General features: G+C 34.6%; 1 protein-coding gene across 5 annotated transcripts in view; it reads right to left on the reverse strand.

Moving 5' to 3' along the window:
• Nucleotides 1-892: 892 nt before the first annotated feature.
• PPFIA1 (PTPRF interacting protein alpha 1) overlaps nucleotides 893-21525 on the reverse strand; it is a 59351-nt gene continuing 38718 nt past the window's right edge. For 2 of the 5 annotated variants that reach the window (XM_084288519.1, XM_084288516.1), the window contains 11 exons: nucleotides 20037-20130; nucleotides 14660-14741; nucleotides 14346-14546; nucleotides 13473-13535; nucleotides 11046-11221; nucleotides 10871-10968; nucleotides 8982-9157; nucleotides 8486-8554; nucleotides 5836-6001; nucleotides 4498-4568; nucleotides 893-3468 (listed from right to left, as the gene is read on the reverse strand). In XM_084288519.1, coding sequence (XP_084144645.1) covers nucleotides 4510-4568; nucleotides 5836-6001; nucleotides 8486-8554; nucleotides 8982-9157; nucleotides 10871-10968; nucleotides 11046-11221; nucleotides 13473-13535; nucleotides 14346-14546; nucleotides 14660-14741; nucleotides 20037-20130 — 1184 coding nt within the window. In that variant the 3' untranslated portion in view covers nucleotides 893-3468; nucleotides 4498-4509. The remainder of the gene's footprint in view (nucleotides 3469-4497; nucleotides 4569-5835; nucleotides 6002-8485; nucleotides 8555-8981; nucleotides 9158-10870; nucleotides 10969-11045; nucleotides 11222-13472; nucleotides 13536-14345; nucleotides 14547-14659; nucleotides 14742-20036; nucleotides 20131-21525) is intronic. The other 3 variants (XM_084288520.1, XM_084288518.1, XM_084288517.1) reach the window with 2 other exon arrangements.

A 21525-nucleotide genomic window follows, 5' to 3' on the forward strand; every position in this document is an offset into this window, starting at 1 on the left:
CTATGAAATATAAATTACTCTGGACTTAAAATATAGGGAATATTAAAAATTAGGCTAAACTTACTCTAAACCAGAGGTCTGCTAGAGCAGAAAGCAGGCTGAGAGAACCCAGATACTCTCCGTAATATTTCTGTTACTGTTCCTAAGCCTTTTCAGAGTATTCATCCACCCTGATTACAGATAGGAGTATTTGGATACAGATAAGAATATATACAATTTTTTTTTTTATTATTTATATAAATTTTAATCTATCCATTCCTATATGCCATAGAACTACACAGTGCTGCTACCTTAATTAGACTAATTGCCATTTGTGCAGAAACGACTAGTGCAATAAAACTATGATCCCCGCCCCTCACCCCTCACCCCCCCCCCCCCAAAAAAAAAAAAAAAAAATACCAGCAAATTATTTAGAATAAATGCCAGGAAAAGAAAAATCTTCCCAGCTGAAGGCAGTACAGTTTCTGAATTTCAACCAAAATATCATCCTCTGACTAACTCTTTAAACACTGAAAAATGAGCACAATAATACTTCAACACTGTATTACTTCTGTTTCCATCCTCCCAGCCCCTCAGCTTCAACAAGTTTCATAGCAAGGGTCATGCTCTTTTAAAGATGCCAAGCACAAATGCTGCTTTGAATCACTTCACATGCACCCCACTTTAAGTTCTGGCATGATAAATCACCATTATCCATATAACACAAAAGCAACTTCTTGTCTTTTAATGCTGCACAGCTTAAAGCATCACTTTTCTCCTAACATCTTAGATCACCTGCCCTCTAAACATGCAAAAATCGGAAGTGTAAGTTCTCAAATAATTCTATCATCTCTTTATTGCAGATAAAAAGTGTTCTCACATTTCAAAACACATACTAACATTTTCACAGCACTTTACAACTGAAGCCTTTAAAGACATTTGTCATTTTACAGAAAATTGCATTTAACCAAGCTTTAAATAAAGATGACTGGAACTTATCCATGTGCCTTTTACACATACACTTGCAACGTTTTTCCTTGGGAGCGGGGGGAGTGGAGGAGTTATTGAAAACAGAAGTTTCTTGGGGATGGTGATAGCTTTGCTGTGTAACTCAGGAAGAAGCCAACAGTTTTACTATTTTGTGAAAACTTTTTCTACTTCGCTCATTTATTCTAGCTTCATGTTGATTCTATTATTCCATAAGTCAGGGCTTTACAGCCTTACAATAATAACCTTATTTTTCACATTTTACAAGTCTAAACCACATTGTTCTCACTTTTGAGAAGCAACAATACATGACTTTGAACACCTACCATCACATCAGCTACCAGAGATGTGATTTTTTTGCTAAATGATGAAGTTCAGCTAACAGTGAGTCAACATTTCCTTCTGCACTTTCATTTTATCTTTTTCTATATAGATTTTTTTCTGAGAATATAAGGGACTGCAAATTATCAGACAGTGACATATATAGAAAAGCCAGACAAAGATGCATTATTGAACGTTTAAAGCATTGATCACACTCTCTCCATTCCGTGCATTCCACATCCTGCTGTGAATCTAGAGGACATGATGAAATGTGCTTCAATGACTAAGCAAGTTTACTCTTCTGTCTCCTCATCTACACAAGAAACATTTTACAATATATTTAAATTGAAATAAGCAGTCCTGTTATGACCCAATTTCTCACTGGTTCCCTAGACTCCCCAAATATCTCTACTGTCAATATCATTTTATTAACAAATCTACTATATAGAACAGACTTCAATCTTCTTCACATGGATCAAAATACACTAATGTTGTATGATAGATTGCGGGGGGGAGGGAGGAAAGGTAAACCATAGCTCTAACTACTAGAAGTAGGCAATAAAGCATTTTTCTTCTGAAAATTGTTTTTCAAAAAACTGATGACAACAACTTGAACAACTCTGAAGAAAACGTCCCTTCTAATGTAACATTTTTCCACTGGAGAAAAGCAAAATTATCATTTGAAACAAGACCTACAGGGCAGCAAAGAATCATTAAGATGCTTTATTGACAAATATCCACTCACCGCAAAAGTATCTGCCTGCATACAATTTGATTTTAGCTTTTCAATAGTGTTTTATTGGCAGTGGAAAATGCATCAGTACTTTATTGAAAGAAAGCAATAAATAATACTGTGATAAAAATAGTTCAAAAGTAGACTGTACATATTGTTACATAATCTGAAAATACACAAAAGATTAATAGAAAAACAGAACAGTAACAATAAAATTGTTTTACAAGCAAGTTAAAAGTGGAAAACAAAATAAGAAAAAAGACATGCTATATATATTGTTGCATAATAAATAATGCACCATCTGAACGGATTCTTGCTGGCTTTTTAATGTGCCATTTACAAGTGTCAGATACATTTTTCTACTCATACAGTCCAAAATGGCTACAACCATCCAAATTGAAATCCAGACAACTCTTTAGAACAAGTTTACAAAACACAAAAGATGACTTACATAAGAAAAGTAAGGCCTTTATTAGGAGCTGCACTGCTTTAGTTTTCAGCACATTGTACCTTCATCTTTCACTAGTCATTTGACATGAGACCGCAGTGCTTCACGATTGGTCCGTTAAAACTAGTTTTACCAGCATCTTTCCACAAGTGTTTTCAGTCAAAAAGACCTAGGACAAAAACTCTCTCTGTGGCCTGTGGATTAAGACCAGGAATTATTACGAAGTCTATCCTCCTCAGTTAAGGAAAAACCGTTCTTGGCTTATGGCTTGTTTTCAGTCACTGTGAAGATATGCTATACAAATACAGCAGAGACAGAGTTATGACCGAGTCAATCACTTCTAAAATGTGTTCCATAATGTTCTAGTTCTTCCCAGCTTTTAAAACAAGTTATATTTTAATTAAAGACAAATTTCCACTGCTTGACGATTCCTCTTTGTGGAAAGGTACAGTTCCAAAAAGAAGAACAAATATGTACCATACCTTCTATGACAACATATACTTGTCTGAAAAAAAGCTGGACTTGTTTTCAGGTCTAGCTAACATTTCCAAAAGACGAAATATATACTGCTTGGTGTCATGATACTTGTACAAAGGTATTAAAATCCTTTTCACCTTCAGTTTCATTATTAAAAAACAATGATAATTACAGTAACCGCATAATTTACAAAAACCCTATATTATTTATAGGGACATATACATACAAGCATTACAGTACATTCAGTTGGAAAGACTAAAATTAGAATAAAAATCAGCAATGACTTGATTTGTAGACTGAATAGAAACAGAAAAAAGTAAGTAACTATATAAATGAGAAGTCACATAAATATAAGAAACATTTAGATTCTAAAATATTTTCTCTATAGTACTCATGAATTTATTTGCTAATTAAAAACTCTGTAATAAAATATCTCAAAGTGTCCATTTAACAAGTATTAACAGGTTACGGTTTCCAAATGTTCAAAATGCTGCATATCACCGGTAGAAATAGTGTGGGTAAACTGTAAAAAACAAAAAAAAAAAGAACAAAGGCAAAAAAAAAAACATTAGCAATTTCTTGAAACAGATTTCCTTCCAAGTTCCTCACAAACAATTCAGTTATGTAGCAGTCATGCATCAAATTATTGCCATGCCATAACGTATACAGTTTTATTGCTTTCTTGAAATTTCAGTTACAAAGTAAAGCACACGAAGTCACATATTTTCACTTCCTAGATTTTCATCCTAGGTCACCTGACTACAGAAAATTCTGAAACAGTGAGGATAAGTAGTGGCAAGTGGGGGGGGGAATACTCAAAATTTTGATGTTTTAAACTAAAAAGATTTCAAGATGGCCCCTTAACTGACAGATCCACACATTCTGAGTTGTGTTAAGTTTCCCTCATCAATATTTTATACATAAGAACTCTTTAGAGCTAAAACTTGTGTGAAAAGGTTCAGGATTTGAAGAAAAGTATATTAACAAATGTTAAATTCCCTTGTGTTATCAAGCTGTCTTTTATTGTTGGCACTGCTCCACAGGTACCCAAATTTTAGACTTCAGGTAGCTAAATCCAACAAAACTAAGTAATCCCAATGGTATGGAAAAATCCAAGAACTAGAAAGCTATGCGATTAACCCTTAGAAAACAAAGATAATAAAACTTAAAGACTGAAATAATCTAAACTGCAATGTCACACACTATTTTCTTTCCTTTGTATCCCTAATTTATTTCTTTTTCCCTTCTCCCCACTTCCACTACTTGTTTCATCCAACTTTTGATTTCAACACTTTCTACAGTTATTTAGTATGTGTCCTTTTTGAGGCTGTTTAGAAAACACTCTAAATACAGTAACTTACAGAAGTAAATACCAAAACTCAGTCGTCTTTGTAAGAACAGCTGTGGATTTTGAATATAACAATCTACCCTTCAAACTCAAAAGGATTTTGTATGTAAATTGTAATTTACATGTAAATTCATTCTGCTAAAACACCTGACATTTTACTACATAAATAGCTGCTTTACTATTATACCTATCCACTTTACTCACCAGGAGAAGGCTTTAACAGGAGTAGGTCCTTACTGTAGCAGAATCCAATCTTTGTGTTCCTGATACACTGCCTATTCCAAGAAGCATGGGAAGACATGCAGAACACAGCATGCATGTTAGTTTTCAAAAAAAACACAGCAGTGTGACTACAGCTATTATGCTCACTCAAGTCTAAGGTTACAAGTTAGAAAAGCTGTTTATTGTACAGTTTATACATTAACCACTTCTGTTTTCAGTGGCTAACAAAAAGTTTCCTAAAAAACCTGCATGTGAACTAGCACACAAACTGTGCAAAAGTAATTTGTTTTCTAATTTATATACGTATTTTAATACAGTAAAAAAAAAAAAAAAAAAAAAAAAAAGGAAGGGCTTTTACACACAGAAGATTTAACTTATTTTACATATTTTTTCACATGAATTCTGGAATATATTTTGTGCTCGTGAAAATATTTAAAATATACAGCAACTCACATTTTAGACAGTCATATAAGGTGCAAAGGTTGCTTCTTTGAGCTTTACTCAAATATACTTTTCAGAACTTGAGACAACTGAGCTTATGAACAAATTCTCATCCTGCCTATTCTAATTAAATGCATTTTCTATTCATTTTTACTTGTAGTTTGTAAAAAAAAAAAAAAAAAAAAAAAGTAAATAAATAAATGAGTGGAAGTTTATTCTCCTGCTACCCAGGAGACTGCTTTAAAACTGACAAGATAATTCATGCAGCACTTGATCAACTTTCATTTCCAAGGACTTTTGTGATGTTTTCTTTCCTTTTTTTTTTTTTTTTTTTTTTTGAAGGGGGGTTAAGGTTTTTTTTTCCTTTTAAGTATGGGGGTACCCATATACATATACATCATTCTAAGAACTGAATTAAACAGTGGTTTCAAACAAACTCAGTTAAATGACCACTGTAAGAAAAGTGCACATTTTACTCTAGTTGTAATATTCACAAAATTACCTGTGTGTTTATTTACACCCTTTGCTAAATGTATTTTACTGCATTTCAGACTTGGGACTTACATAGGTCTAATTGCTACTAATTGGAAATTGTGCACAATGTTACTACAAGACTTCTATTAAAATGTCATTTTGTTCCCCTAGCTTAATAAAAAAAAATAAATATAATTCTCGTTGTTGTTCCAATGAAGCAAAAAGTAACTCTCTATCTAGTTCAGTTCCCTGGAATTATAAAGCACCCAACGGTTAAACAGTGTTACATATACAATCATGCACAAGGCAGATGCTTTTATGGAGCAAGAGGCAATTGGAACTTAATTTCTCTGTAATTTCAAGCAAAAAAAGTGCATCATGCTTAAAATAATACAAAGTCAATACCATCAATCTGCATCTTCTTTGGCTGCATAGAGGGTGAAGACATTGAGGTTGTAACTCTGAAATTTGCAGGAAGAGTCTCTGCTGATCCAGCAGCTAAACCTCTTATGTCCTTTGGTCTAAACTTCTTTCTCCATGAAGGTGCTCGCCTAAAGCTCTTATCATCATCCTGTTAAATTGATAAACATCATTAGCAATTCAAAACATTAGGATTGTTACTGACATTAAAAGGATTACTTACAGTGTAAGTAAATATGCCATGACTGAAAGACTTAGTTTTCAGAACAGTTCAGCTCTAGTAGCTGCAGAGGTCTCTGTTTTCAACAATATATGCTCATTTGCTGGAGTGTAGGCATGTCACCTCAGTAACTATGGAAATTCATGCGCTTGGCACATCTAGGAAAACCTTTTTGTACTTCAGATGTTTTTACTTCATGATTTGCGGTAATCTGTAAGTGTCATATCATCTAAGAATAAGTGAGTGATATGAGGAGTGAAGCAGATCACAGGAGCTGCTTTGGGAACACTGGAACATAGAGGCTTAAGCTGAACAATTGTTTTTAACTTTAAATTCTGTCTTACAGGAATGATGATACATCTCACGTTACAAATTACAAGAAATGATAGAATGATAGTGAGGACAAAGATGTAAATGTAGTAAATACTTTATTGCTGTTCAGTGTTTTGCCTAAGCACTTAGGAGTACTTATCTTGTAATTACCCAACTGCATTCTCTTCCAATCATACATCTGTGTCTTTCAGAAATACAACACTACACCTTAAATACAAGGGTTTAAATCCTGCTTCCAAAGATATCTTTTGCAGTGAATGTTAATACACAATATCCACTGTGCACCTGCATTTGCCAGCTTCACTTTTAGAAACAATTCTATCCTTTTAATGTTATTTTACATTAAATTTGTCCCCTTTTGGGATCAAAATTCAGAGACAAGCATCTGCATTATTTGTAGAGATCTTCATGATGCACAGAGCAGAACACCTGTTCCCTCAAAGCTCCTTCTCTTGCATCACTACAGAAAAGTAACTTTTATAACTATCAAGCTGCTTTCTCTTGATATTATTAAAACCTTAGTACAGATCATACTAAGAACAGCTGTTAGGATGCAGCACAGAAGGGCTGCAACAAGTCTATTAGGCAAAAGAACAAGGCAAAACAAATGAAGACCTGTCACAGCAACATACTGGTGTACACTTCACTTACTAGATCCAAAAGCAGTTTAAGCAAACACTCACACATCCTCTATCCTCTTCCTAATACTAACATGAATGTTTCTCACGTATCATAGAGTTGTTTCCTGATATAGTTAACCACGTTAGTTATTTTGCTACCTTAGTCATAATCTGAATCAGTTCCTCCTATATGTACTACCACAAAAATTCCCATTAGCACAGAGGAAGAGGTAGTACAGAGTTCAGACTCACTTGTCGAAGTAATACTAGCTTGCAACTGTTCACTGAATTACATCACAGAGCACCTTAAAAGCTTTTTAAAAAATTAAAAGACTTAATGCACTCCTGCACTAATGCTACAGGTTCACAGGGACTACAAAAGTCACAGAACCATAGTATATCCTGAGTTGGAAAGGACCCACAAGGATCATAGAGTCCAACATACAGGACCATCCCCCCCAAAGAAACAAACCATAAGGCTGAGAGTGTTGTCCAAACGCTTCTTGAACTCTGGCAGACTTGCTGCTGTGACCACTTCCCTGGAGAGCCTGTTCCACTGCCCAACCACCCTCCCAGTGAAGAAATTTTTCCTAGTGGCAGCTCCATGCCATTCCCTGGAGCTGCCTAAACATTACCTGTTGCTGTTCCCAGAGAGCAGAGCTCAGCACCTGCCCCTCCACTCCCCTCATGAGGAAGCTGCAGGCTGCCATGAGGCCTCCCCTCAGTCTCCTCTCTCCCAGGCTGAACAAACCAAAGAACATACATCTTGCCCCCGTCACCTTTGTTGCCTTTCTTTAGATACTCTCTAATAATTTTATGTCCTTATATTGTGGTGGTCAAAACTGCACATAGTACTTGTCAGGCCATGCTAGTGCATAATCTCACACCTAGTTTGTTACAGCTTTCTATTTGCTATGTTTGAATGAAGTTTATACACCCCAAAAAATCAAGGATTACTTGATAAAAAATAATATAATATAAAATAAAATAAAAACTTTGATGAACATGTATTTCTGTTGATCATGCTATACCAGTATTAACAAATAATAAGGCGAGCTTTTATGAAATACACTCAAAATTATTTGAAATACTATTTTTTATAACAAAGGATTGAAATAAACTATACAGTGGCTTTATGAAGTATACTTCATTCATATGCAACACTAGTCACTGATTTTCACACATTTCAGAAGAAAAAGTGATTCAGCCAAAAGTGTGCTGCTAGAAGACATTAACCATATGAGCTACAGAACTTGTATGTCACCTCACACTTTCACATTCAGAGTTATTTTACCTAAGTACATAACACTGCCATATTCAGAAATCCATAAAGAGTTTCAAGTTAAGATTTCTGTGACAACTCTGTCAATAGCTTAACAAGGGTCAAGTTAAATTCTTTCACTTCACAGTTCTGATAAAGTTCCTAGGACCACAGGACAAATCAACAGCTCATATAACTTACTTCATCAAGTCTTCTGTCAGTGCCCATAACAAGAAGGTTATTAAATTCCCTCTCCAGAACAGCACGGGCCTAAAGTTCACAGTAAAAAAAAAAAAAAAAAAAAAAAAATTAATGCTAAAAAGCTAGTGAATCTGTATTCATTTTTTATATGTAATATAACCTAAATCATTTAAGACCTTCCAATCAGATTAAGGAACATTCTTCGTATTTGGGAAGTTACAACATTTTAACTTTCTGACATGACGTTTATTTCTTGCTCAAATTGAGTTATTTCAGAATAAAAACTAGCAAACAAAAAAGGTTAAGTTTTATACTAATGTGAAGATGGGCTATGAGGAAAAGATACAAAAAATATTGTTTGTTCAAGCAAATTTAATAACTAGAAGTTAGTAAGCAGAAAATACTAAGTAAAGCACAGTTATATGATTTTCTCACTTATCTGAGAAATAGTCACTTGCAATCTTAACCATCAACCATAAAAGCGATTTTTCTGTACCTGTGTGTTCTGAGTGGGTATTTGTAATAAGAGAGCTAATGCATTGTAATCAAATGTTTCATCTAAGGCCACAAGTGCACCATGAACTCCACTCTCTACAAGGTTATTCGCATATTCCTTAAGACCAATGGACAATACCCAACGAATCATTCTCTCGTTGCTCCAGACAAGGACATCTAGGAAGTAAAAAAAAAAAAAAGTTTCCTGTTTATATAATGTAACTTTTCTGGAAAAAAAAAGCAGTCCTTTCTTGATCTGTATTCTGCTAAACAGTAGCCCTCAAATAATTCTGTAATTTAACATTTAACATCATGAACTAATCTCCCCCGCAATTTTGGAGTGCATGAGATAGTCTGAATTGGAAACAAAACTCCACACTTACACCCCAAACACTCTGTGTTGGATCCCTTCCATACAGCAGTTTTCATTGCAGCCGTAAGTACTGCTTCTTGCTCAATCTCCTCTCTGCCTACAGAGGGAGTTTCCTGTCATGCTAGTTTTGAGGCAAGTGAAGCAGGGAATACTGTTCATGCAGGTGGGAATTGTCCAAGATCTTTTATTGTACACTGCCATTCTTAAGGGTTTGTTACTCACAACAGACTAAATATTTTGTGGTTTTTTCCTACTCAACAGAAAAATCCTGTTAACAGTTTGATACAATTCCTACTGAATTTGAACAGAAAGCTATACTACAGTGCTTTATAATTTTTATCTACCTTTTAGTTTTGACAACATCCAATTTAATAATATAGGCTTATGTACACTAGTACAATTTTCTGCAATCATAATTTTGAAGTGGAAAGTAAACGTATTCGAAATTTGCTTGAAGGCATTTCATACAATAACAGTTCAAAGATCAACATAAGCTCATCTATGAAGTAGCAAACACTTTTTAAATACCAATATTCAAACAAAAATTATGTTCTTATTAGTAGGTGCTGTGTTGTTTTTGTTTTTGTTTTTTTTTTTTTATACTATATTTTTACCTATACCAACTGAACTGTTATAATCCTGAAACACGTTGCTTCTGATCTGTGTCAGTGAGCATTGTTCCCAAACAATTCTGAGGAGCAATTCAAGAGTTAAATGTTACAGAAGCAGCTCCCTATAGGAAATGGATGCAGCTATACCATTTTATACCATTTAAGGAGGCTAAAAAAGCTTATCAGCCTCCACACAGGCTTGTTTCATGCCAGTTAGTTGCAATTCCTGGGAACATTTCCAGGTGCAATCAGTTCATTAAGACAACAACCAAAAGGTATGAGCACTTTAAGAGGAAAGAGGAACAAAGGGCAGAGAATCTTCCAAACAAAATTTCATGTGTGATAACCCTAAAGTTTCAGTCTAAGATGTCAGAAAACACTTCCAATATTGGGCAGGGAAGAAAATTTGTATGTGAAGTTTTGGAAAACGCTTTGAATTCCCAATTTGCTTCTTCATTGCCTCCTCTCTTGTTTAACACTCACCATGAATGTCAAAATATAAACACTTACGTCACCTGGATTTATTTATTTATTTTTTTTTGATAAAGTGTTAGTTAATAAAAATTACCAACCACAAGCAACAATGAAGCTATGTAGGTGAAAACTTAAGTCAACACAAAAAATGTTCGAAATTCTCATTGTACTACAATGTTTAGTTGTGGCTCAAACTTAAGTTTTATTAAGTATTAAGTTTAAAAAATGCCTAAATTTGTATCATCTCCCTGCACGAGTGAATACATTAACGATATATTTCCTGATTCACCATTCAGGACCCAGATATCTCCTGTTTAACACAGATATTTTATGATTTCTCCCTCCAATGTTCTTTTTATTTTAAACACGTTTTTGAGGTAGATCAGTGAAAACAGGTAGGATTCAGACTGAGGTTAAGGCAAAATCATTAACCTTTAATTTCAGCTTGACTTTCTTCTCTTTTTCTTTCAAGTTCTTTTCGATCATAGTTCAGTCTTCGTAGGCACATAATTCCACACTGAAAACTGTTTCTGTTTAGAGAAGAAAAAGATATTTAGAGGTAACAAATATTTGCTGTAAGATTAGTCTCCATATTAAATCTATTTACCTGTGAAAGCTGTCCACCATTTTAAGTTGTCCACGTAGATCTTTTTTAGTTAAATGATCCAGCATTCGAGCATCAACAAGACATTCCATGAAATAGCTGCGATATTGAGGGAGCCCCAGACTTGGGAGCCATTCATTGCCAATCCACTCATGGTTCATATCACCATATGCTAACGTCTGTTTTTAAAAATTAAGTAATAAGCTTATTAAAATGAGAAATAAAGAGAAAAGGTTTTTTTAGATAACATATTTTAAAGAAAAAGATAAAACAATACCTATGGAACTTTCAGCCTGTAAAGATAAACAGATCAAAAATATCAAATAGTATGTGTATGTCTTTGAAGAAGTCACCCTCATGAAGAAAACCAAGTTCATATCAGATCAGTAAAAAACTGCCCTAATGTATTTCACGTTAAAGAGTATGAAAAAATTAAAATCTAATAAAATCATAAAAGACTAAGATATACTGTTTTAGGTAGCAAGAGCCAAAGAACTTCATTTTGTTAAGATGCTGAAAATACTGTATCTCTTGAAAATTTGGGAGATATTTTTTAAGCACAAAAATACAAGATATCTAAAAAATAACTGCAGCGGGGCAGTGGGTTAATACTCTTAACCATTTTCAGAAACTGATCCCAATCATAAGAAAAAGTGGAAAAAGCTCACTATTGTAGAACCAAGAATTATAATTGCTAGCCCTTAACCAAAAAAAGACTTCCTTCCCTCCCCCTGCATGTCTGACCTGTAAATCACCAAGTTTTTTTTTTGTTTTGTTTTTGTGTTTGTTTTTTTTTTTTTTGTAGGAAATTTCTAAAAAGAAGAGAATTTATAGCTATGCATCCAATCATTCCTTAAGCAACAAAAAGTAACAGCTCTCTTTTTTCAAAAGTTGAGGGTAATAATTCATTTTCACTGTGCAAGTCTAAAGCTGTATTTCTTTTCTGAAGTAAAGACAGCATGTTCTAGAAAGAGGCAAGGCCACATAGAAATGCATTTCTTCAAGCCATTACTAGGTAGCTGACTGAAAGATCATGCTATTCTTCTAATAGGGAGGTAAGCTATGGGTTATCATTGACAACCTGCAAATGAGTATTTGAGAAGTAGTTAATGGGACTTAAACAGGTTTAAGCTGGAGGGCGGCCAAGCGAGAAGAGACTATACCATCCAAAGATACGGGTCACAGGGAAATCCCAAGTTTTGTTTACATCTCCATATAAAATACTGAACTATCTCAATCCTGAAAATACAATTAGGATTTGTCACCACCTTAAGGGAAAACAATCAAGGAGGATTAAAGAATTAGTGCACAGAAATCTACTTATCTATCTAGGCTCAGTATGCAGTACACCTATGATGGTGGCCAGGCTGAGCAGAGACTTTCTGCACGACTGATACTCTTGCAGGACTTCTGGCTTCCATCCCCCAACAAAACATTCCAGTCTTTACATCATTACATTATTTTAATTTGATCTAGTATGTTAAATATACAGAATACTACAATGCTCATTAAGAATGAGCAACTTTATTTTGGACATTCATAAGCTTGAGAACAAATATTTTGGAAAGCTAACGATAACGAAGCCTTCTGAATATTCTTCCCCTAACAGACCTATCAAAAAAAACTTCATGCATAACTTTTGGGATCCACAATGTAACAAAGCATTTCACAAATTTTCCACAATTAACCACCAAATCTTGGAAGCACTAGGGAACACTAAAGCTTCTAAGTAACCTAAAAGTCTCTCCTAAGTATATACTATAAAAACACGTAGTTCCCCCTTCTCCCAGTCCAAGCCACACCAAGAGTCACTAAAACAAACAATGAAAGAAAGATTTTTTTTCATGCTGTAATTATCGTGACAGTTTACATACGATCTATAATAATAAAGTTTCCAACCTGAGCCCAGCTTCCCTCCTCATCTTCCTGTTACGTGGTTAGAAAAGCAAAAGAACACATGTATTAGTACTTAAGTTTAGTAATGAGATCAAAGTTAAAGATGCACTGCAAACTCTAAGTCTACTGCATACAGACAAATCTACATAGTGCAAGCATCATGCATTGTGAAAATTATACAAGACACCAATTCTTCCATAAGAATTTGGAAAACCCATCTACTGATTAACTTTTCCCGGAGAGAAGAAATTTCTGCACAAATAAATCAATTTGCCCATTAAAGGAAATCAGAGTTCCCTTTTTCAGATTAGGGAATTGATTTTTTTTTTTTTTTTAGTCTTAAAACTGTTTTTCCCCTTCTGAAAAAAATGTCAAGATGCAGGTTACAAGGTTAATGATTAGAAGTCATAACACAGAACTTTACTGCATTAATTTTTAGAAAAGATAGAAAAAAAACAAATGATCCTCAATTTGGTAGTTCAAAAAGTGAGAAAAGCACTCTAAGGAACAGAAGTGGCAACACCGTAAACTAACCGTTTGTTGTGTGGCTGTAAGATTTTCCATTTCTTCATGTGTTACCCAGACATTTCCCGTGGTCTAATATGACCCCACAGTGAACCAATCACATCCAATGAAAGGAAAGCAGTAACAAAGAGGAAAGGTTGCAGAACATATAAGCAATTGGTACACATAAGGAGCAGGCATGGGCAAAAGCAATGGTTTCTGGAGTCTTTAAGTATAGGTATATCTATCTAACGTGATGGCATAGGCTTTTATTCTATTAGTATAGATCACTGTTCTTCAAAAATATTAACAAAATTGAATGTGATAAATAACTTTCACTGATGTAATTAGTGAACAAACACTTGACCATGCTCTAACCCAAAAAGCACATCTGTAGTCTAGAACATAATCCCAGGAATCCCCAAAATAACTTTAGATTGTAGAACAGACAGACTCGTAAGACAGAACTTATACTACCTTGAATTGTCTAACTGTATTATAGTACATAGGAGCAGTTGGACTCCTACTTTATGTAGTTTGAATCATTGGTTGGAATTAATGGTCTTGCATTCATGAATTGAAAAGGCCTCCAACTATTTTACAAGTTTCTCTACATACATGTATACCTCATGTGTATTATAAATCTTTGAGGCCAAAAGCAGAAGTAAATAGCACGTACTTTAGGTATTTTGGATTATGTACTTACGCTGATATGAACTGCTCTTAAGGAAAATGCAGTTGTTACTTCATTTAATTTCCAGAAAAGTTAGAAACATTCTTAAATACTAAGGTTCAAATCCTTTTGGTTACATACTTATGGTAGATTTTTTATTTTATTTTATTTTATTTTTTTAGCATTCCAATGGTCCTAAAAGATGTCAAATGCCGGATCATTTTCCTTACCGTCCTTGAGGTGGGAGGGGCAGACGGACTTGTTAATGACATGATCTCTTGAATGGCCAGCCTCAGCTTCAGCCTATGCAGAGGATTACTAATTCCAATTTCACGCTGTATTTCCGTATCAGACAAGGCTGACATGATAGCACCACTTTTCACATTTGCTCGGCAAGCAGCCACATACCAGGCTGGCATTCCTACCCACAGCTGAAACACAAAAAAGGAAGTAATCAGATCTGGGAAACACTTCTAGCCCCAAAATATTAGCTTCCTTAAACATCTGTACAATCATTATCATTTATTCTGGAGGGACCACTTACCTCCAACCACACAACCACTGTGGGTCCATCCCACTGTGCAAAAGGTAGGCCTTGTCTTCTGGCTTCCTCAAGCAGCTCATGTCTACAATAAAAAATATTTATTAATAACAAAGAAACTAGTGTAGATGCCAATTTAAACACTATGATCAAAAGCCATACAGGTACAACAATCTAACTGCTAACGCAGGCACAGAAAATAGACAAGGACTATGTAGTGATGTAAGCTGAACCAGACAGGAAACGTCTGTGTGGCAGAGATGCCAGATCTTGCCTCTAGGAAACAAAAGAATGATCCATGTCTGAAGCTGCTACTGACACTCAGGCCAACGCTGCCACTACAAAGTGGAGGTGTCTGACTTATTTGTCAGTAGGATTCTCAACTGCTGTCATTTTCTGCTCAGCAAGTTAGACTGAACCAAAGTAGCCATTCTTCAACATGCAGATTCAAAACCTGTGGAAATGTACAAGTAGATCAGATATCTGTGCCACAAAAGTAGTACCATCCATTAAGATGTTGAGGCTAGAAATCAAGACAAACTATTTAATTGCTAAACTTCACTCTGCAACAGAAAGCCTGTCAGAATTTCAGGCATAGCTTCAGACAACTATTGTATTCAGACAGCCACACGTCAGCAATTAAATTCTGAAAGGCTATGTACTGAAACTCAGCTTTGATCTTGTTAAGATTACACCATTTCCTTTGCTATTCTGAAACAGAACAGACTGAAGTTTAATATTGACAATTCAGCTTACAGAAACAATGGAAGCTCACAAGATCCCTATAAATAGCTTCCAAATATGTTTCATAAGCCAACAGACAAAAACTAGTGTTGCGTGTATAGCATGCAATGCTGCTTGGAGACATCTGTCTTTAAAAAGAAAAAAAAATGAAGTCTGGAAAAAAAGCATATTTAAGCTGTCTTTGAAAGCCAATTGTACTTGGTTTAGTTTCCACTCATCAGAAGTTTAGAGAAACAACTCCATGTAACTGGACAGTGTTTTTACTGTTTTTGTTTTTTTTTTTTTATTCATGCTTGCAAGTATAGAATTGAAAAGACAAGGAGCAAAACTACAGATTCAGGATCTTCCTTTGTGTATTTATCATTTTCTCACTTTAAATCAAACAATCTCCCTGACTCTCAAACTGTATCACTGAGGAGAGTTAAGATTATAAAACATTTAAAAATTACACATTTTATAACCACGACACAAAGCACCTTGAAATGAGATTATCATAGACTAGTAGCTTTTGTTGTTGTTAATGCAAAACAAAATTCATGTCTTCTAGACATGGCAGCATACTTAGGATTCTCACATTATATTGATGGTTAATTAAATATCACAAATCAATGAAGTAATAAGTATACTAGTACCTGTTTTATCAATACACAGCACTTCACCTGCATATTGATCAATTCCTAATACTCTAGAAGAACCTTCCAATACTTCATCACAATTAGATGTGCCACCCAGGAATGAAAAAAAGGAAGGAGGGAGGAACTGTCATATAGCTGGTTATAAATAACCAAATGGATCCAATTTAAGATCCAATAATATTGAAATAGTGTTCAGCAATTAGCAGCTCAACAGCTAGATTTCACTGACAAAAAAAAGACTAAAAGCTAATATCTATTATTCATTTATTTCAAAAATACACGTATAGCTAAAGTGAGAATAAAGGATCAGCTAATTTCTGCTAGCACAGAAATTAATCTTACAAATTACTAGCCCTAAACACACTGCTTTGCTTTATTACTTGTACTGGCTCTAGTAACGTATTTTTCTATTTTAAATCTTCAAATAAGAAAGATGCTGTAAAATACTGCTTGGTAAGAACAGAATAAAATGTTTAATACTGTATTTGCCAGAAAGGAATACAATGATTTTTCAGAGGAGTTAAACTTCAAAACTGGTGTTTGTCTTCCTTTTGGGTTGGTACGCTAACATGCCCATGCAGTGAGGGAGGCGCACTAGTGACAAAGGAGAGCAGATATACTGAAGCAGCCTGAAGATAACAGGAGGGCACGTGAGTGCTGCCTCTCTCCTTCCCCCAGCTTAGAAAGCTGTTTGGGGGCACTGTAGTTCAGAGAGTTGTAGTTTCATTGGCCTCTCTGCACGCTTTAGGCTAACCATGAAACAGTAAGTGATTTGGGGATGAGCAGGAGAGAGAATGTATCAAAAACAGAAGATGATGTTACGATGCAAACTTTAAACTTGGTGTTACAAGTTTAAAGTGCAGAAAGTTTAAAGTTTAATATGCAGAAAACAGTTGTGTTGCTGGAGGGCAAATGTTATGTGATGGAGGCAAATGTGTAAAAATAACAAATAAAACAATGGTTATAAGATAACTTTAAGCAGAAATCATTCAAGAGATCCAAAAAGCAATGCTTCCATGAGGTGGAATGTTATTTGCTGAATTTGTTCATATACAAGAAGAAAAACTCACTTTGATGGGAGGTCATTAAACTGAGAATTCAAGACAGCCAAAGGCATTTCATGGGAAGGATAGATGCTATTATAAAGGTAGATGCTATTGGTATTTACAAGTGATGCATCTGTTTTGTTTGTGTTTTTCCCCCCCAACAGCACTTTACCAGTAATTACCTTCTGATTTCACCAGAAACTCACTGTGTTTGAGCAATGCATAGTCAGACTGCGTACAGATTGCAACTGACATGCCAGTTTTGTTTCATACCATCCAATTTTACATGGCATCCACTGTATAGCTTCTTTTAAGGAGAGTTACCTTAAACTTAGGCTAGCCTTCCTTTCTGATAAACACAGCATTAAGTTTGTTGTGTTGTACACAGAAAAGCACAAATACAGTTGCAAACACTGTTAATAGTACAGCTCAAAGATGAACAGAATGGACAGCACACTAAAGCCAACATATATTTAGTAAGCAAAGAGCAAGTTTTATAGAAATACATCTACCTTTAAATTGATTTGCCATGACTATTAACAATTCCTAAGCAACTTTTAAACCCCAGATTCTAAAACTAATTCCAACTAAGATTTAATATGTTCCTTACAAAAAATTCACACCATGCAAATTAAGACAAGACATTGTACTAGCATTAAGACATTGGATGTATTTCAGCAACACACTTTCACAACAAATTATATATCTAGTCTCTCTTCTCATACACTTTTTTGAAATAAGTTAGCACTTCTCATATATTACTACAAAATCCAAACAAGATTTATCACTTCACAATAATCCTAACAAATTAAATATGAACTTACCCTGATTTTGCACTACCACATCAAATGGTAAACGAAAGGAAAATAAAACAATCAAGAAAAGTATAAACTAAGATTAAACTGAACCCAAAGGCATACAAAAAGACAAATAATATGTATTAATTTAGTTCTGTAGCTACAGATAGCTTTTTTGTTAGTAAAGACACTGAATACTGCCCTCAGCCTGCTTGTGTGCATGAAGAAATCAAAAAGATAAGCAGGCAAATAGGGATTAGAAAGACAACTATAAATAGAACTAGTTACTAGCTACTTTTTTTTTTTTTTTTTTTAAATAAAAGTAACAAAACATCTCAAGGACACAGCAAGCGATCTTTGACACTTGTCAATATTGTTTCCTGTGTTCAGACTTCTATCAGGATCCTGAAACAACCAAATCAAAGTATATTTCTAAGATTTTTAAATGGTAGATTTGCATCTCCATGAAGTTCAAAGAGCTTTGTTGCTGCTCTCAGCAATAAGTGCTACACATTATAAGAATCTTCATCAATGCAGTTGTTTCATACCCACTTTCACTGAAATATCTAAACTGTAGATACTTTCCTGTAAATACATATGTATCCATATTTAACAGCTAGGCAAGTCAAACTGAGAAGTTTTCACTTGTCAAATACAGACTGTTGCACTTTACGCAACGAACAAGGCAGCCGTGATGTATACTTTATGTACTGGTAGTAAATTTTTGAAAGACAGAATACGTTTACAAAGAAAATTTATGGTTTATCTGCAACTGCTCTTTTTGCATTTATAAAAGACAGTATAGATTACTCTACTCTAGAATACAATTTGTTGCTGATATTGAGAAATATCTATATTGTTTGAAGAAAGGCCTCCTGCTACTTAAACGTGATCAGATTAAAACAATTTATTCAAGCAAGACATGATACAACTTTAAAGCTTTGTAGAAAAAGGAAAATATCAGATCATAATAACATGTTACTGCCTTCACTCTAACAGTGAAGAAAAACAGCTGAGCTTTGTTATACAAACAAAACCACATTCCATTCTGACTTTTCAAACTACCACACTGCTGGTTTTCATTAGAAGCCAACAGGCATTATTTTTATTTGCTAATAGAACTTAGGTACTGCAAGAAATCTCTCTCACAAAGATGTTTTTAGCACACTGTCTCTTCAACATTCATTCTTTAATCTTCAGAAGGCAAGAAAAAGCAAGACAGTTCTGATCTCAGCTTTTTTTAACTGAAAGTAATAACAGCTGGACAGAATAAAAGCAACGGAAGTACAAAGTAGATGGCTCAGCTTTGGGTAGAAAAATGCAAAGAATGCCTGATCCTACTTGCATAAATTCAAGTGCTTCCTGTATTACCATATAAGTATTAAGTCAAGACTTCTACTGGTAGCAATATCTATTTCTCACCTACACTTATGAGTCTTTGCTTCTTCTAAGTCTGGGAATAACAAAACATGCAGTAGATACTCAGACGTGAACTTTAAACCAAAGATTTGCTTGAACACATTCTGAAAAAATTCATTATTAGGAAAAAGTAAATGCGTATCTAAAAGGATGGATCTTCCCTAAAGGAAGGAAAGAGTCGCAGTTTATTAAAAATGAAGAAATGGGTATATGGTAGAAAAATTCAGCTGTTACAATGAGCAAAAATATCAAGATAACCTTAAACAGAAGTGGGGGGTGGGCAGAGGGAAGGGAGCAAACAATCAGCAGCTCTAATACAAAAACAAATACATTCAGAAGGATGCCTGTAGAGAACATTTCATGCTTTCACACTGCACTCTGTGGAACAAGTAGTAATAAAAGGCAACACTGGAAGTTTTTCAAATGAGTTGAACCCAAAGCAGGTATTAAATATAACATATTGTGGGAGGGCTTGGTAAGAGTCTGCTTCTTATCTCCAAGTTTATTACAGGATTTAAATAAGAACTGGTTCATCACTGAACTTCATGGCATACTTACCAAGACTACACTACCATTAATGTTCTTGGAAGTTAGTTAAAAAAAATTAAAAAAAAATCTGCAGAAGCTTAATAGCCACAGCACCATACTAGGGAAAAATGCCTGAAAACAAAACTGAAAACAAAGCATTTTTAAACAAAGCAATACCTTAACAAAGAATTAAAAATATTTGATAACTTACTTTTTCTGCATTTTCCTGTTTTTTTCTGCCTGACCTCCAAGCTTACTGAGACCTAATGCATCCTGAGAGGAACTATCTGCTTCTGCCATGCCAACTGCAAAAAACAAAGACATAACACTTACTATCATCTCAATTTTGGCCACATACTTATAGATCAAAACATCACTACTGCTTTCCTGAGCAAAAATATTTAAACCTTTGTAATATTACTGATCAGAAACATACACACTGATTTTATCAGGAGATTTCATTTCATTTAAGTGGCAGAAAGTTTTTTTTTCCTGTCAGGTCCATAAAAGTCAAAACAGGCTGAGAGTTTTGTCTAAGTATTTATCGTAATCATACTTCATAGTCTAACACTCCTTTCGTTATCATATCCAAATGGTAAGGCAACATGTGATTATTCAGACAAAACCCCAAAAATGTATAAATGAAGATTCCAACTAAAAGATCAGATACAGAAATAACAGTGAATGGTGGAGTAAGGGCAGGAAGAAAAATAAAAACACTGTGCAAATACTCTTCTTAACATTTTCCTGCTTGTACTTCAGCCTTGATGGCAAGAGTTTTACTGGAAATTGATCTCAGAACACTCACATCATATCTAGGTGTTTAAACCAGGAAGTGATGCAATGAGAATGCTTTGCTGGAAATTCCAAGTAGTGACTGTACCAAACTGGTTGGAATATTTGTAAGGGAAATCATGCAATGCTTACTAGACCTGGCAAGTATTTTCACATGGATTAAGAAGACGTAATTCATCTCTAGTAGACTACAGTATAACTGGTCTTTGGATAATGCAGTTACATCAAAGTTACCAGTTTTCTGTCTGTTTCAGCTGTATAGCTTCATTTAACTTCATTTGTTTTGTAATAACTTTAGGTGTTATACTAGCAATAAAGTTATAAAATGTATGAGCAAGGTTAACTCTAAGACTTCTACAGGTATAGAACAGTATTCCAAAGCACCTCTTGGGAATTATGTTACCTCACTGGTGAATTGTGGTATTTCTCACTTTTGGTTTAATAAAGGCTTGTCATTTTAAACAGACATGCTCCTGGATTGCAATATTTATTTGTAAATAAGCAGGACATTGATAAAAACATCATAGTAAGTCATAGCCACTGCACTGTTAGTCACACTGGTTTTCACAGCACTCCCTGGAAATTAACCTACCCCAACTTCATCAGCTGCAGTTATCCACTGACTGCACGGCACTGCTGAAGCCTGCAATCAGCTTTTCATCACACATGACTATAGCGGTAGCTTTATGCACACTATCACTATGATAGATGTTAAAGCAGTCTTCAGATCATTTTTGGTGAAATCAGATCCAAAAACTGGAAGAGACCATGTCAAAACAGCTTCTTCCACACACACAAAAAAGAGCTTTTACAAAAGAAATGCAAAAGAGATAATTTGCCAAATATTACATTTCATCTTGTTGATCACATATACATAGCGATGGAGAACCATTCCAGTATTGCCT

This window comes from Netta rufina (assembly GCF_964035555.1).
Source record: "Netta rufina genome assembly, chromosome: 5".
Lineage (NCBI taxonomy): Eukaryota > Metazoa > Chordata > Aves > Anseriformes > Anatidae > Netta > Netta rufina.